The sequence below is a fragment of the Choloepus didactylus genome, chromosome 11 (genome assembly GCF_015220235.1).
Source record: "Choloepus didactylus isolate mChoDid1 chromosome 11, mChoDid1.pri, whole genome shotgun sequence".
Lineage (NCBI taxonomy): Eukaryota > Metazoa > Chordata > Mammalia > Pilosa > Megalonychidae > Choloepus > Choloepus didactylus.
The window spans coordinates 4,385,539-4,404,316 of record NC_051317.1 but is presented as its reverse complement, the minus strand read 5'-3'; the positions used below and the strand labels follow the sequence as shown (position 1 = coordinate 4,404,316).

The window sequence follows — 18,778 nt, the reverse complement described above, 5'->3', positions numbered from 1 at the left end:
TGTTCCTAGAACAGCTGTCATGGATGGGTGAAGCCCAAGTTCAAGTCCTCGTTCCTGGGACTCAGAGCCCTGTTTGACCTTTGTACAGAACAGCAGTTCCCGGAGGTGGGCTTCCCCACGTTGGCTGCAGCAATTTGCGAAAACCTCCTTTTCTTTTTCTCATCTCCTTTGAGGCAGAGTTATTTGTAAATTTTTTACATTTTTTTTCTTTTTCATTGTTTTGAAAATTACAGAAATTATATATGCTCATTTTAAAGATTCTTTTAAATGTATAAAGAAATTCTTGTTTTTAAAATTTTTGCAGTAAGAATATTAGTGGGGTGATTGGCAAATTGAATGACATCCGTAGATTAGGTATAGCATTATAGCAACCTAATTTCCTGTTTTTGAGCACATTCCTTGTGCTCAAGAAAGGGAATGTTGCTTTTAGGAAAACACACTGAAGTACTGACAGGTAAAACAGCATCATGCTTGTAATATGCTCTCAAATATTTCAGGGAAAAAATAGAGAAGGATAAAACAAATGTATATAACATTTTGGGAATCTGGGTGAAGGGTATATAGGAATTTTTGGAATTTTATGCAAATCTAAACTTATTTCTAAATGAAATATACACACACATCTATGGGGGAAAGTGGAAATCCCTTTTTGCAAAAGCATAATTCAGTTGCATACCTGGAGAATTTCATTTGAAAGCAGTTACCAGTGTGGAAGTCTTATATGAAATGAATCAAGTTTGTTAAAAGTGAAGTCATCTGTGTCTCAACCAACTATAAGGCTTTCTGACAACCTCCCTCCTGCCAACAATCCTTCCCCCACCCCCAAGACACACACTCACACATTCAAACATTTTTCATAGCACAGAACCAGTGCGATGCCACGTTACGATATCTTTGGGTCCAAACCACTCTTCTATAGATAAGGATACTGAGACCTTGAGAACTAAACCTGCCCTAAATTACCAGCTATTCAGTAGCAAGTATGGGAGTTCATCCACAGAATAGTTCCTTTACATTTCTGTCCCTTCCACAAAAGGTTCAAGGTCATTATGCATCAGGACTAAAACCCTTGACTTTTGGTTCTTAACCTAGGGACCTTGCCACTATACTGTGCCTCTCCTTGTTTGTTGATTTATATAGTATTTTACAAAAGATAAATTAAGGTTTACTCTTGTCTTTGCAAAAGCATTCTCAAAGAAAGTCACTTTAAATAAAAAATTCCACAGAGCTTTCAAAAGGTAATTTTATTTAAAAATTTTTAAAGTTCAGTTTGCAAACAGCTTTTCAGTGTAAATTTTCCTTGAAGTTCCCGTTTTCCTGGAAGTTGCAGGGGTTTTGTTAAAATACCCTGTCAAATGAGCAGATATAACTTGATCCATTTCAATAAGCATTTATAGTTCACCCACAAGTTGCCAAGGGCAAAACATAGAGAACCCAGAGATGCTTCTGCAGCTCCAGCTGTCCTCAGGGAGCACAGTGTCTACTAAGAGACATTGTGCAAAATCAATTCTAGTTCTGAACAAAGGGTGCTGAAGTAGGGTTAAGTGCAAATGCTATGGAAAGGCAGAGAAACAAAAGATTTATTTGTTCTATGGAATAGGATGGGTGGAGTACAAGGAAGCTTCAGTGGGAAGGTGAATTTGACCTGGGTAAGTGCTAATCAACGAAGCAGGTGAGGGGCCATTCTGGCTTCCAGAAAGTTCCACAAATATATCAGTGATGAAACCAGGCCCTGACTCCCAGTTTGGGGATTGTTGCCATTGATGAGTCTATTCCAGAATAATCAGACTGACTCCCCCGGCTTCCTCCTTCTCTCTCTCTGCAGATGTACCTACATACTTATATACTCATATCACAGATACAATTTTTAAAGAAAATCCTATATTCTGAAGAGAAAGCTAGATATTTTCCTCTATGGTGTTTTATTCTTTTATTTCATTTGCTATAACTAGCTAGCATTTATTTTGCCATTATTTTGTGCCAAGCACTGTGCTAAGCTCTTCTTTGTGTATTCGATATTCCCATCCCACCCTGTGAAGTAGTTACTATTCTTGTTCCTATTTCACAGAATAGGAATGATGGCCAAGAGAGGTTAAGCAAATTGCTAGAGGTTCCACAGCAAGGAAGAAGCAGAGCCAGGATTGGAACCCAGTTCTGTCTGATGCCAAAATCTGTATTTTATCACCCAGCTGCAGTACCTCATTTTGCGTATGGGCCATGAAGGGAGAGTATCTGAAACCTGAGGAGAGGTGCAGCTACTACAACATTCTAAACTAGCCTGTGTTCACCGGTGTTAGCTGTTAATTTATTGAGGTCAGTGTCCTGAAGTCAGGGTCTAGTAAAAGAAGGGGGATTCCGCTGCTTAAAAACAACTATGAAGCTGCTTGTATGAATTCCCCCGGAACAACCACTGAGGACACCAGCTGCCTTGCAAACCTCCGGAATCCACATTTGGCTTGACATTATCAAAATCCATTTAGGTTTTGACGGTAGATTAGGGGGTCCGTGGGTGCTGATTTTCTGCTGCTTTTTCATATCCCGCCATTAACCCAGCAACCCCTGAAAGCCCAACAGAAGTGAAGGAAAGCCCATCTTATTAACTTTAAAGATGAATAATTCCTTTAAAGTTCTTTTTTTATTTTTACTGCATTTATTTAACTTGTTGCCACACTTTGATTGCTAAGATTGCTTTTGATCTCTACTAGAAGCCCCAAACCATTCTTTACAGGGGTCCTTTTTATTATATCCCTTCCACTGACAGATCTTTTTCTTTCTTTCTTTCTTTCTTTTTTTGGTCTGTTCAAAAGCAACATTTTGAAGTAGAAGTTAGTTTCCAATTTATGTTAATCAGAGCTCCTGATCAATTTGCAATAGCAAGTGATTCCCCTTGGACATGTCCTTATTTCAGAAAAAAACCCAAATAAACACTTTCTTTAGGCTTGGAGCCTTATGGATAATAATAATGATAGCTAATTTTTACCTATGACTTATTTTGTACCAGAACCTATTCTGAGAGCTCTGCATGGATGAACTTGTAAATCCTCATAGCAAGCCTATGAAATAAATAATAATAACATCCCGAATTTACAGATGAGGAAACTGAGACACAGAGAGTTCATTCAGTTAACGAGGTCAGAGCTGAGATTTGAACCAAGGTGGTCTCCACCCGAAGTCTCTGCTCCTAAACACTATGCTATATTCCTCCCCCTACAGGTAACTATTCTGTGTTCATAGAAATGCTAGCCGAGGTAAAAAAAAAAAAGTTTAGAACGTATGAGGGAAAATAAAATCTAGTCCCAATCTAAAGATCTGAACTACTCAGGACTTCTGGTTTATTTTCTTCTTAAGGATATTGCATTATGGAAGCTTCCAAACCTCCCTTAGGAGTCCATTCCCGAGTTTTATTATCCTAGAGGTTGAAGGGCTTTTCTTCAGGTCCAAACCTGTGTTTCTCCTGCTTTATTTTAAACTTCTGTTGACTTCTTATTTGATCCAGGAGTAAAATGAATTATCACCTCACATGTTAAAGACAAAAAGAAAAAAAGAAAAAACTTCATATCCTCAAGTCGCCCTATAGTTTTCTTTTATAATTTAGAAATGGAAGGCCTTCCAAGATGGAAAAAATGTCACCCTTCTGTTTTACAGATAGGGAAAGTGGGACCAAGAGGGCTCTGAGGCTTGCCTTGGTTTGATAGCTAGGTGGTAGCAGAACCAGGACTCCTGGTTCCCGGGTTTGCTAACCTTTCATGCCTCCTCCAGCAATTGTAATTTCTCCAGATCATACAAACCCTTTACAATGTGTGGTGGCCAAATATAGATAAACTGTTTCCAGAAGAGTAACTCCTTTGCAGAATGCAAGAGGAGATTGTATATCATTCTCTGTCCATCAGGCTGAAGAAGTTTTCAGATCTACAGGGCCACCAAAGTGGTCATTTACCGCCTCTCCCCCCCCAAAAAAAGCCACCCCCCAAAAAAAAGAAATTTGACCTAAATTCTTTCTGCATGTGGTTGCAGTTGGTTTAGAGGTTCTCAAGATAGGAGCATGAATAAGATAATTATTTTATATTTCTTACCAAGTTCAGAATCTACTTGAAGGTTTATACAGTTATAAAACTAGATTTCAAGTAGTTTTCATTCCCATTTTAGCAATGATGAAAATGAGGCTCAGAGATCAATTAGCCTGCTTTTCTTGTGTGACGACTAGAAAGCTCCTGGATTTTTCTGAATTCTGTGCTTGCAAAGGAAACCCACCCTTGAAAGTATAGGAGGCACTGACTGGCTCACTTTTATTTAAAGATGTCCTTTTAAAAGATGCATTTTAAGAACTTTAATTATTACAGTCCTGAACGATGGTCAGTGCAAACAACTGATGTTTTCAGTATGAAGAATTGCAAATATTGTAATCACAGGTGCATTAATTTCACTGAGAGAGGTGTGGATTTTCTCTGTGGTTCTTGGGCCCCTCCCTCTAATTCAAGGAAGAGGTCACCTCTATTATTAGGTCGGCCTGAGATCAATTTCCAGTTTTCTATTGAGTTGTTTTACTCTGGACTGATTTTTGTTCAGTATTGCTTTATTTTTTTTTAATTTATGAAAATGTCAGAGTATATTGGACTTGTTTGTGGCTGGAAAGAATAATTAAAGCCTGAAAGAATTAAATTTGGTGCCAAACTAATATCACCCTCCCCTCCCCTGCTGATAATTTTTACATCCCAGTCACATTTGGGGTGGTTGGAAGCTTTACGTGGATTTATCAGACTCTCGGCTCTTATTATATTTGATCAGTAAAGAGCAATAACAGAATTTTTAAAAAGTATTGTGCCAAGATTTCAGATACCCTGGGATATGAGTTTATAGCTTTATTATTTAACATCTAAATGTTTTAAGCTGTGACTTGAGGAGAAACTTGCCATGCATTTAATCTTAAATTAAATTAAAGAAAATAAATCCCATCGTATCATTAGACAGAAATGTATACAAATGTCACTGACTTGATGTCTGTCCTGTTCCACAGTGCCCTGGTCATTGAAAAACAGCAGCATAGACAGTGGAGAAGCAGAAGTTGGTCGGCGAGTGACACAAGAAGTCCCACCAGGGGTGTTTTGGAGATCACAGATCCACATTAGTCAGCCCCAGTTCCTGAAGTTCAACATCTCCCTTGGGAAGGATGCTCTCTTTGGTGTTTACATTAGAAGGGGCCTCCCACCATCTCATGCCCAGGTATGATCATGCTTGATGTAACCATGAGTTATTTAAAAGGTTAACATCCCCACAATGAGATACCACTTCACACCCACTAGGATGGCTATAACAAAAAAGACAGACAATAATCAGTATTGGTAAGATGTGGAGAAATGGGGACCCTCATACACAGCTGGTGGGAATGTAAAATGGGGCTGCTACTGTGGAAAACAGCTTGGTTCAACAAAGCTGAAAGAGTTCAACATAGACTTACCATATGACCTAGCAGTTCTGCTTCTGGGTATATACCCAAAGGAATTGAAAACATGTTCTCACAACATTTGTACGCAAATGTCCGAATCAGTATTATTCATAATAGCCAAAAAGTGGAAACAACCCAAATGTCAACCAAGCAAGGAATGGATAGAAACAATGTAATATATTGGAATACAATGGAATATTACTCAGCCGTAAAAAGGAATGAAGTGCTGTTACATGTTACCACATGGATAAACCCTGGAAATGTTACGCTAAGCGGGAAAAAAAGCCAGATATATTAAAAACAAAAACACATATTGTACAATTCCATTTATATGAAATATCTGAAATAGGCAAATCCATAGGGACAGAAAGTAGATTCTTGGTTGCTAGGGAATGGAGGGAGGGGAGAATTGGAACTAACTGCTAATAGGTAAGAAGTTTCTTTTGGAATGCTCTGGAATTAGATACTTGTGATGATTATACAACATAGTAAATATACTAAAAAAAAAAAAAAAAAGTAACTTTCCTTACCTGGTAGCTTTTCTAGGTCTGGAGATCAATTCCGGAGTTCTGGTACTTGGGTTAATTTGTTGAAGTATCACCAAGAGATGTTTCACTGTATATGAAAAAAAACTGATACAACATAAACTAAAATTCAGCAACTGTTTTTCTGTGGCATCTCTGTTCTTCCTGTGCTAGGCTTCTTGGAAAGTCTTCGGCATGAGTTTACTCACAGTGTCGGGAATGAAGGATTGGATTATATGAGGGATTTCATTATTTTTCCTCTCATCCCTTCTTTAATCTGTCCTGCTAGAAGTTTTATTATATATGCTGCTTGGGGGTGAGTTAACACCTACTTACCTGGCTTGGTTTTCTTTTCCGAAAAGAATTGTATATTCTGAGAAAAATCAAGTGGGATTTTCCCACCTCATTTACCCTCAAATCAAGCAAGTGCATAAAGAAGTTCATGAGGAAATACACGAGTGGAGGAAAAACACCCTTAACTGCCCATTATATCCAGTCAAAGCTGACTCTAAAATGTGTTAGAAAGGTATTCATCTAGAAAATTTGATTGAAAAGATTTAATGCTTTAGAAACATTGGCAAATGCAAGGCAGTCAGGCCACTATTTCTTTGTCTTTAGCTCCTGGCAGACATTGCAAATCGATCGCATCATTTTTTTCTTCACCAAGTCTAGTGCACAAACACCTCCCATGTGACTTTCAAGGTAGCCACTACCAATCAACCAGTGTTGGCTCTCAAGACGAAACCTATTTGCAATTCCATCTTCACAGCCTGAAATGATATAAGGACTAAAGGACTATTTCCTCTTTGAGCAGGGTGGGCTGTATGGGTTTTTATTACCATACACAGCCCATGCTATAGGGACCAATATATAACAGTGTTAATCAATTGACCCATCCAGCCATCCAGAAAAGTATCTATTGGGCTGGGCAGTGATTATCCAGAGAGGAGTTAACACAACCCCTGACCAAGCAGAACTCCTGATGTAGAAATCGCATCTGCTCTTCAAAGGGATTCTCATCCAGAGAAAAAGAAATTCAGCTGAAAGGAGTCCCGGAGGCATTTCTGTAGCTTCTGGGCTGATGGCAGGGTGCTGCTCTGGGATATTATGCAAATTGTTAGGTGGTCTCCTTGACCTTCAGGCTCCACTCATTCTACTAGAGCATAACGGAGGATTTCCAGGGGTGAAATCTGCTTATTGGCACTATTCAGTTAATTCTGAACATGCCTCTGGGCACAGCTGAGATAACTTTCTTCCCATTCAGTTGGACGCAAAGAGCTTTGCTGGGGAAAAGGCTTCTTCCCCACATTGTTTTGAAGCACTCATATCGCCCTTGCCTTGCATGTTCTCAGCAACTAGAATCAGGGAAAAGCCAATGATCCTGGCAAGTCAAGGAGGTAACTAGCACTCTGTAACTGTGGTAGTGGACAGCAGGCAGAAACATACTCTACCCAGTCTCCCTGCTGTTCTGACATTCAGGACTCAAATCCTCAACAACAATGGCTTTTCTCCTTTTGTGACTGCGCTGCACTGTCCATCTCCTGCCAAGCCTATGATTGTTCTAGTGATTGTCCTTTCAAAATATCTCCACTCCAGGGACAGCCCCATCACACATTTGAAGGGAAGGGAAAATGAATAGGCATGAACTGATGTGAGCTTGGGTTTCAGTCCGGCTGTCAGTTTGGGAGTTCAGTGTGTGCTGGGGTGGGGGGGCGGGTCAAGGAAGCGAGGCACAGTGCAAATGCTTAGAAATGCACAAGACAGGTACAATATAGGGCACTTCTTTAAAAAAAATTAAAAAAGGCTCCCTATACATTCTCACATTCATTCACTGTCATTATATGCATTCATGTCCATTTGATGAGCTACATTTCCTCCAGGAGATAGTGCTTAGTTCCTTGCAGGGATAGGTGACTAACTCAGGTTGCAAACCATTGTAGAATTTCTCATTTCTATTGGCATATCCTATCAAGGAACATAAGTTCTATGGGGATTGGCGGTCTAACCAAGGTGACTCATGTGAGCTGAAGAGAGAGAGGAGATGGGGAGGGCGAAGAATATGAAATTCTATTGGCTGTGTTGCATGAAGTGGTTATGCTAAAATTTTATTGAGTATCATGCTCTGACCAAAGAGTGTACAAGGTTTGGTAACCTTGTCCAAGGATATTAAATACAGAGGAGAATCCTTTTTTTTTTTTACCTGCTTAAATTTCCCAAGAATCACAGCCTGTCCCAGCTGACTTTTTTTTTTATGTGCATACATAATTTCTTTTTTTTTATTTTGAAATAAATTCAAAGTTATAGGAACAGTTGCAAAAACAATACTAACCCCATACACAGAATTCCATCATACCCTGACCTCCCTCCCCCAATAGCTCAATCCACCGACTTTAACATGCTGTCACATCGCTATTTCTTTCCCTCCCTATCTATCATCCATCATCTATTGCTCTGTCTTCTAAACATATGAGAGCTAACTGCACACATCTTTGAACATACACTATAATTCACGTATACACTTCCCATGAACAAGAACATTTTTTTATGCAATCCCATTACCAGGTGACTTTTTAAAACTGGATTTTCACAGAGATACAGAGGCAATGTGACAAAGTGGGGAAAGTCATGGAATTGGAAAGAAAACTCCAGAATGTAGGCCCTGCCACGTCTTAACTGTGTGAACTTGAGTGGGTCCCTTAACCAGTCTTAGCCTCACTTTCTTATAAACTCTTTTTGTTATAACAAACCATATCAGCCATCATAAAAAAAAAGACAACTTCAGTATCTTAGTTGCTTAAAATAACAAAGTTTTGTTTCTTGTTCACACTGCATCAGTGGTTCTTATTCGGGAGCAATTTTGCCTACCCTACCCCCATTTCCATCCTGGAGACATCTGGCAATGTCTGGAGAGACATTTTTGGTTGTCACAAGTGGGAGAGAGGGGGCTACTGACCAGGGATATTCTAAACATGCACAGGACAGGCCCCATGACAAAGAATCATCCAGCCCCAAATGCCAATAGTGGTGAGGGTGGGAAACTCTGCTTCTCATGTTCTCCTCGGGTTAACAAGGACCTTGCTCAAAGTCAACCCCATTCGAAAGGACACACCTACGAAGCCTCCAGTGTCAGGAACATCAGTCGTCCTGGCAGCAAGGGACAGGGAAGATGGAGAACTGTGCACCAATTCCTACCGACTTCTGCTTGGAAATGACACATATCACTTAAGGCCTTTGATAGATCAAAGCAAGTCACATCCTAACGTCATTGGGGCAAGAAGTACCTTCCCATGATGTCCATGCAGAGAGAACCACCAGAAATAAATATCATCCAACAGCCCAAATGGCTCACTCATAAAATGAGATACCTGTCTTTGTGGCTAGTCTTTGTGTGCATCCTTAGTTCTTTTCTTGCAAATAAACCCTTAACGATTGTATACACATTACCGAGTTGTCCTTCAGAAAGTTTGCTTCAGTTACACTCCCTATACTCCTACATTTATTTTTTTACTTGAACCCTTACATAAACTGGGTACTATCATTTTTACTTTTTGCCAGTTTGAAAAGTAGATATTATATTTTCTTTTAAATATAGCATTTTTGACACTCTGTGTTGCACTTTTTAAGATGAAGACCAGAAAAAAAAAAATAATCATGGATCTCAGCCCTTCTTAACCCACCAACTCTTGAATTCTTTTGGGGATGGTGTGTGTACAGAAGCCTAGTGCATCTTGCCAAATATTTGAAATCCTGCGGACTGTGTCAGATTTGTTCAGCTCCAGTTCTAGAAAGGAAACAGATCAGCCTGAAAGAAGTAATCTGACCTGGCTCCAGTGCGAGGCATCAAAGGAAATCTCAGAGGCGGTTGCTGCAAGTCAGAATCTTGGGTGGTTAAGGCACTGAGCAAGTTTGCTTGACAGTTCATCACTGATTGCTACTGATACTTCAAGCCAAGGAAAATCCTCTGCGAGAACAAGTCAATAATCGGCAAATTAGGTACATGATTAACCTGAGACAACAAGATGCAGTTACTGCTTGGGAGCCCTGCTGGGATTTCACCTTCTCCACAATCCTGTTTAGCAAATATTAAAAATGCCTATTTCATCACTCAGACTGATGGAGCCAAGAGCCCCAATGACTTCCAAAGGCAGCTAGGAAGCACAGGGTGGCTTATGGCTCGGGAGAGTTGATTGGAGGCAGATACTGGGGGTTCAATGATGGGTAAGAAAGGAGCAGATGCTGTCAACCCCTAATGCTTTCCACTGAGATATGTCTGTAGAATGGATGGCAAATCTATCCATGCATGTAGCACATTAAACAATAGAAGGGAAATGAGAGACCACAAATTGCCCTATGATCATACCAAACAAATGCAAATATGGCAAATCAGGCATGTGTGGCCCAAGATACAATGAGCTGAGCAAACATTCCTATTTGTCCTCATCAGCAGAATTCCCCTAATGACATTTTTTAAAGCAAATTCATAGATGGCGATTAGCAATGTTAGCTTTTGCCTGCTCAGGTTTATCCCTTTCTAATTCAGAGCCTTATTTGAAAATGAACTCTCTCTCCCCTTCTCTAATGCCTGAATAAGTAAGCCTGTGCATGATCTCACTTAGAGGGGAGACTAGTTGGAGATGATCTGGATTCCAGGATCGTGGGGGTACTCGTGTTCTCTGAGCACCCACTTCTCTTGTCACCTTCCCTCCCAGAGCCCATCAACCAGTCGGAATCCCTCTCCCCGAGTCTCACCCTTCCCTTAAAGCTTTACATTCCTTATGTTTTGCAAGCTTAAATGTGGAGGTAATGCAAGTGTTTGGCTGTTGGTTTGCACAGCACCTCACGTAGTGATTTGCAGAAGCACCTAATAAGATTTTTAATTTCTCTTTGGAGGGAGACATGTTTTTTAGATCTTTCCTTTCCCAAAGAGCTTGCAATACAGAGAAAGAGTTTGTGAAACCAGGGGCCTCTTGGTTTCTTCTGCATTGGGCTGAAACTGCATTTGGAAAGGACCTTCTTGGGAGACCCCTTATGATTTTCTGGTGGTTCCCTAATAGGAACTGAAACTGCCATATGAATCCTTGGGTACCGGCCCTGCTGAGCAGTCACCAAGCAGAGTTAAGGAGAAATCTCAGGGGGATGCTTGAGCTGTACAGGAGACCTGATGTTGAGGAGGGCAGCATGGAGAGGACGTTATAAATGTTTTTCAGGAAGGATGATACTTGAGTTCATGGGACCCAGGACAAACGACAAAAACAGGGGAAACAGGGATGAGTTAGAGGAGGCAGCAACAAAGGCACATAATTAGACTGAGTAGCATCAAAGAGGTGCTGCAGTCAAGGGGGTTGCAAATTTTGTAAGAATAAGATCCTTATGGTCAAGTAAAATCTCATGTGGAACTGCAAAATATAAAACAGATTAGTAACAGTTTCATTAGCATAAATACAGTTTATAGTTCAAATCTGCATTTATTATTATAATGTTAATTTCTGCTATATGTATGTTGATATGTGGATATGTATGTGTGTGTCGATTGAGAGAGAGAGAGAGAGAGAGAGAAAGAAAGAAAAAGAGGAAGGGGATGCCTCTAGAAATAGAGGAAGAGAAAGGGACTAGGAATTAGGCTTACAAAGTACTTGACTTTATCCATAATAAAACATTAAAGGTACAGCCAAATCCCACCTCCCCCAACTCTAACACACACACTTACACACCACGCACACACAGAGATGAAACAAACATGACAAAATGTTAGCATTTATTCGAATGATTGAAGTATGAATGTTTGTTACAATAATCTTTATACTTTTCTTATTTTTGTAATAGCTCCTTCTCCCTCCTCCATCCCTCCCTGAAAAGTCAATCCATGAGATGGTTAAGTCTATTTTGAGTAAAAAGAGTGTTGAGAGGATATAGATGATGACTGTAATCTCATCGCTCTCTCAAGATTCAATTTGCTTCCATTTATTTATATACTTTGCTTTGTTTGCACAGTTTTGAGAAAAATCATAATGGGTATATGGATATATATGTCGTTGCAAATAGCAACAGTATTTTTCATCCTTTCCCTCACAGTCTCTGGATACTCTTCAATTAAAGTGATCCACATGCTTGAAAGAGGAGCTATAGGAAATAATTGTTTCAAGGTTGAATCATTAAAAACATCTAACTACTCACATCCCTTGCCTTAGGTATCCAAGTACAGAAGTTGTACCCAAAACTTAAAATAAGCTTTGAATCTCTCTTTAAAACAAAAATAAATCACTACAGGACATGTGATGAGTTATTTGGCATTGTAATTCTGGTTTTACATCCTGGCACGAAAGTGTGCCCAATGGATGTAACCCTGCTCTGTCTGGCATTGGGTTGAACACAATCTACCCGCGCAACTGCTTGTATAACTTCATGTGAGCAGACACAAAGAAGATCTGTAAGCTTCCTAATAAACTACAGAGTTACAGAAGTTCAAATCTACCTTCAAAGATGTCAGGAAAAGCTTTGTTCCAAGATCTTCACAAAAATTAATGGCTCCTGAAACGTTCATTTAAGCCCCTCTCGATAAGGATGTTCTGTAGGAAACCAGAAGTTGTTTCAAGACAAAGATATTCATTAATCATCTGATCACTTATAAAAATGTTTCTGGGGAGGAGAGCAGAATGGAGAGTTAGTTATTGCTTGATGGGTACAGACTTTCTATTTGAGGTAATGAAAAATTTCAGAAATAGGTGATGGGGGTGGTTGTAAGACTTAGTGAATGTAATTAATGCCACTGAATTGTGTGTTTAAAAATGGTTCAAATGATGAATTTTATGTTATATATATTTTATCACAATACAAAAGAAAAAAAATAAAACAAAAAAAACTGTTCACTTGGAGATCCCACCCCACTCATAACAATAATAGCCAGCGTTACTTGAGGACTTACAGCATGCCAAGGACTAACTCTTTCATGTGAAGTATTTTACTTTAGCCTCACAGCAATCCTATGAGGTAGTTCCCATTACTGTCCTCCCCATTTTACACAAGAAATGACAGAGAGCTTAAGTTCACAAAGTTGGCATATGCCGGACATACACCCTCCTCTTAATTCCTCCCCTTGGTCAGTCATTGCCTGGAGCACCCCAGAATACGATGCAAATCCAATCATTTATGGGATGACGTTATAACTTATGCCCCAAACAGGTTTTTATTAAAGCAATCAAAGTGGTGTTGGAGATCTGCTTTAATATGTCAGAGGAAAGCCTTGGTAAATGTGCATCTGGCTGAGGCAGCATCATTAAACTCTGTGGCAGAAAAAATTAATAAGGAAGGTGACATAGCAGACACTTCAGAAAAGATGATTATAATAATGTAGAGACAGAGCCTGGGAAACTTGACAAATACTTCCAATATTTTTGACAAAAATGCCCATCTTTGTTGTGTTGCACAAGTCAAACTAAAATGATGTTGTATTGTTTTCACATATTTCATCAATTCTAAGATGCACATAATGTTCATCTTTTGACATCTCTAAAAATGGTGTGTTTTGCAATCAATGAAACTTTGATTCGATGAAATGTTTGGTATCGCATTTTTGTGTGTATATAGGGAATAAAATGAAATGCCCATTCTGACCAAGAGAGCATAGTTGCAAATACAACCTGACCTTTGCTAAATAGGAAATCAAATTAACTTTATAATTAGAGTTTCATTTTTCAAGATAAGGTCCTAACCAAACATTTTCCCCATTTGTTAAGTGCACACATTTTAAATGGCCTTTTACTAATAACAGATATCCTCAAATAAATAAACTCTACTGTATATATCATCGGTGGGTAGAGTTGATTACACTTTTAAAAATATAAGTATATATTTTTAAAATAAAGTTGAAACAGACATTTTGTGGAACACTTAAGGCAACTGTTCTAGCCACAGATAAAAGGAGTATGGGTGAAAGGAGTGTGGACCAAGCCAGACTTCCTGGCCTTGAATTCCAACCTCTAGCTCTTCTAAGCTGTGTGACCTTGGGCAAGTCACTCAGCTTCTCTGTGCCTCAGTTACCTCAGCTGTAAAATGGAGATAATAGTATGCACTATTGCAATGTTGTGGGATGTAAATTACATAATCTTTGTAAAGCACTTAGACTGTGCCTGGCACATTGAAAAAATATAAGCTATCATTTTCATGTTTTTCAAAGTCTTCATAACACAAGCCCCACATGCCCCCAAAGAAAACAAACGAAATTTCAATTGTTTTTCAAAGACAACTTTTATTTGTGTTTTTCTCATTATAAAAGTAGTACTTGTTGATAAGAAAAACGGAAAACTTATTAACATTTTTTAGTATATTTTCCAGACAGTTTCCTGTTCACATATAGTATAATCATTTTTACAAATAAAGTATCATACTATACATACTGTTTTACCCTGATTCTTTTGTTTAAGAATAAAAGGGAACATATTTACTAATCTGAAATTGTCTCATAAACCCAATGTAAATGCCTCAAAAATATTGTTGTATAGAAAGATTTTTTTTTAATCAAACCCTTTTTTCAACATTATAAATCATTCTACAGTAAATATCCTTACAGGTACATGTGCATTTCCTTATGATGGATTCTTAAGAGTGGAATTGCAGTGAGCAATTTATGAAATTATGAGATGTCAAGCTTTATAAGAGTAATAACCATAAGAGTAGCCAACATTTATTGAGCACTTACAGTGAACTGGGCTCAATTTACAGTAACCCCAGAGGTAGTTGCTTATATTTTCCTCACCCTGAGGATAAGAGAACTGAGACTCCAAGGGTTGAGGTGACTTGCCCAAGATCACACAACTACCTGGCGGAAGTTTCAGGTCATGCTTTGAGGTGAGCTGGCCAATGCCTGGGATTTTGTTCCTCCCCACAGCTTGGGCAGTCATTTTGTGACTGGACACATTGCCAGTTTGTTCCCTCTCCTCAGTGAAAACAGTTGATTTTTTTTTCACATCCAGCCCACACTAGACCCTCTTATTGATCCTGGGAGGATGAGGAGTGAAATGTGACATTTTTGAAAAACCGTTAGTTGAAGACAATTAGATGAGACAGTGCAGTAAATAAGAAATCACATTGGCAAGGCACAAAGAGGTCAGGCATCCGCACGTCTGGCCTTGTGGTAGAGACTGTGCATCTTGAACTGGCTCTGTGATGTTTATATGTTTCACTGACCTCGGCCTCCTCTTTGTATGGGTCACTTGGTCTTCAGAGCGATACCTTCCACCCTTCTCCCGAGTTGAGTCAAAGTCAGCCTGATGAGGGCATGACCTTATGGGGAGATGAAACATAAAACCAATCCGTTCTTGTGCTATACAAATACTCATTGAATGTACTGGGGATTCAGAGATGAAAGGCATCACTCCACCATTAAGGAGATGAGGGCCTGACAAGTTAAGAAATAATGGCAGCATTACGTGGAGAGAACTGTGAGATATGGCATGGAATGGTGGATAAGAACTGACACTCTGCAGAGTCCTCCTGGTCTGGGTTTGAATCTTACTTCTGCAGTGTGGTAGCTAAGCGTTCCTGGAAGAGTCTCTCCAGATTCAGGTTCATCATCCGTAAAATGGGGACTATACCCCATCACGTTGTTGTGGGAATAGACGAGAGAATGCCTCACAAATAAATCAATCAGTATAACTGCTCTATAACCCTTACAGCTCACTCATGGGTAGCCTAGCAACAAGCAGGCCCTATGGAGAAAACGTCGAGGCCTCTGGCTGAAACCTGTGCTGATTTGCAAAGTGAGTTTTAGCTAGTCAACATCTAGACTGCATACAGATTGCAAAGCTCAAGGTCTTCCAACTCAGCCAAGTGATTCCTGTCTCCCCCCAGTCCTTTTATACATAATGTAAAGGATTGGGGTACCTCCCCTGGGACACAACCCCTAATGTAGCCAGCCAGGCTCAGCCTAAACCAGCTCTCCGCGGGATCAGAAAGAGAAATCAATTGCATTTGTCCTACTAGGATAATGCTATTGCATGTTTCCTATAGCCAGTGCCTTGTATTACTTTGGCATTTGTTCCCATCCCTTGCATAACCCACTAAACAAACGTTAGCTATTATTAATAATAAAGAGTTCTGCACAGGGGCTTTAGAAGCATAAAAGTAGGCCACCAATCCTAACCTGGGAAGGGTTTGAGGGCAGCTTCCTAAAGAAGATGCTACCCAAGCTGAATTTTGGAGTGGGAGTTAAAGAGGCAAAGAGATAAGAAAGAGAGGGAACAATCTTGCCAAGCAAATGGCAGTGATGCTATTCCTTGTCGTGTGGGCTGTATATAATTATAGTCTTAGTATTAGAAACTGGGCTTTTCTTTATCCAGCAGTCACCAAGGAACACCTAGTTTTCCTTTTAGAACTGGTTCTTGCAGACAAGCAGTGAGCAAGGAAGGCAGCCCTTCTGAAGGCTTTAGTGGCCGTGACCCTGCGTTGAGTTGTTGCAGATTTACAGCTATGAGTTGCCCTTGCTTATAACCAGTCACACATGCTTTTATGAACTTTGGAGAAATCCTTGTTGAAAACAGGAGATCACGACTTAGGGTTTTCAACCCTTTCTCTCTGCTCTCGGATTACAGAAAATTTTGTGTGAGAAGGTTAACATTCTCCCAAAGAAACTGTCTTCAGATAGATATATTATTCTCTCAGAGTCAGGCCGTAATGTTGTATTCAGCCAACTTTTCTGAGCACCTACCATGTGCCACTTGTGAATGGGCTGCAGCTGTGGACACAGCAGGCCTGAACTTTACCTTATGTGGCTAGTGGGCAGTGGCGTCGATGTCCCTCCAAGAACTCCCAGGAAAGCCCACCCACCAGGAAATGCATTGTCCCTCATCCCCCAGACCAGCAAACTCACTTTGCTCGTGGTCTAACTGTGTTTCTTTCGAGAATCCCACTCTAAAATAGCTCTCAGAGGTCGGAGGCAGGCCAGGATGTACAGCACATTGGTAGCCTTCAGTAGTGATAATTTATCCTTTTCTATTCATTCATCCTCCTTCTTACCCCTCCCACCAGTATACCAGGGACAGTCAAAACATACTGCTTTGCAACTTGGAAAACACAATTTTAGGTTTATCAAAAAGGGGGACGGGGGAGGGGAACGTGGCCAGAGTCCATAATCTGCTTATCTTCAACCAGCAAAACATCCTAGCCACTGCCAACCCAAGAGGGCCCTCTTGGCGGACACCAGGCATAAAACTCTCACTACTACACAAAAGGCTGCGGTCTCATCTTCTGTAGTTGTACATCAAAGCACTCAGTCTCTGAAAACGCATCATGCTAAAGGGAAAATCTGAAGTCATTCTAGCATGCCAGTTCTGTCTGGGCAGAGCCTGTGTTCTTTCCCTGCTGCGTCTCTGGTGTTGAGAACAGCGCTGGTCTGTAGAGCTGCTCAGGGACTGTCTGTTGGAAGCTCCCTCGCCGTGGCCTCCCGGCACCCTCTCGGTCTGGCTAAACCAGCATCCCCTCCCTCCATCCCTTCCTCTACCACGCTGGCCCTCTTGCTCTCCCTCAGTCATGCCAAGCTCATTCCGTCTCAACACTCTTGCTCTGGCCTTCCCCTTTTTGGGGGTTTTCCTCCCCTAGTTATCCACATGCCTTCTTCCTTCCTTTTCTCAGGCCTCTGCACAAACATCACGCCCTCAGAGAGCCTTTCCTGACAACTGAGGTTACCACATGATACACCTATGCACTGTATCCCTTTACCCTGCTTTATTTTTCTTAAATCAGTTTTATTTGCATGTAGTTTACAGACAATCCAATGCACACATTTTAAGGGTATGGTTTGATTCCCCAAAGTTGAACAATGTGTATATCTGAGTAAATACCACCACAATTATGACATGAAGTATTTGCAACCCCCAAAAGTTGCACTGTGTCCAGTGCCAACCACCCTACCCCCAGGCAACCACTGACCTGCTTTCTGTCACTTTAGATTAGGTTTGCCCTTCCTAGAGTTCCATATATATGGACTCATGTTCTATTGTATCTGGTTTTCTCATCTAGGATAATGTCAGTGACATTTCACCCATGTTGTCATATATTTCAGTGTCTCATTCCTTTTATGGTTGAGTAGATTTCCAACTTCATGAATGTACTATAATTTATCCTCTGTGATAAATGGATGGACCTCTTGGTTGTTTATGGTTTGTTTTAGTTTCTATTTGTAGCCCTCATCACTCCCTAACATTATGCATTATATTCCCCATGGTAATGTCAATCCCACGGGAGCAGAGCCCTAATCCCTATGATCCCCAGGGCCAAAGCATGCCAAGGACATAGTAGGCACTCAATATTTGTTGAATGAATGCATGAATATCATTATGTTCATGCTTCCCTTGTAGCATAAGGCCTGGGCCAGATGCAGGCTTCAGAGCTGTGTTCATATCTTTCTTTCCTAGGAAGCCCAACCCAGAAGACTTTAGGGTCTCCAAGTGAAACTGGGTGACAGCTGGGTCTCCCCCATCCATCAAAACCTGGGCTAAATAAGCCCTACTTCCCTGTGAATAATCCCTCCATGATTTCTGTGACTTCCTGTGGCTTACTCTTCTTGTATCTCTTGGCCATCACTTTCCTGCCCTGTGATGTCCAGGACATGGTACTCAGTCTCTTTGCCGGACTCCCCAAGGAATTTGATCACCTCAAACATCTTCACAAGATCTCTAAGATTTTTTCTTTTCTTTTTTGTATTTGTGGGTGCGGGGAAGAAGTCACAGAGACAGGCCACACTGTGGATGGGATGTTCCCCTGATATCTTTCTGCTCCTCTCTCCTCCCTCTAACTCCCCTTCCAGTTATCACTATCA

General features: G+C 40.4%; 1 protein-coding gene across 3 annotated transcripts in view; it reads left to right on the top strand.

The window, feature by feature from the left end:
• TENM2 (teneurin transmembrane protein 2) overlaps positions 1-18,778 on the top strand; it is a 1,024,030-nt gene that overhangs the window by 769,787 nt on the left and 235,465 nt on the right. For all 3 annotated transcript variants that reach the window (XM_037799530.1, XM_037799532.1, XM_037799531.1), the window contains one exon: positions 5,015-5,220. In XM_037799530.1, the coding sequence (XP_037655458.1) occupies positions 5,015-5,220 (206 nt within the window). The remainder of the gene's footprint in view (positions 1-5,014; positions 5,221-18,778) is intronic.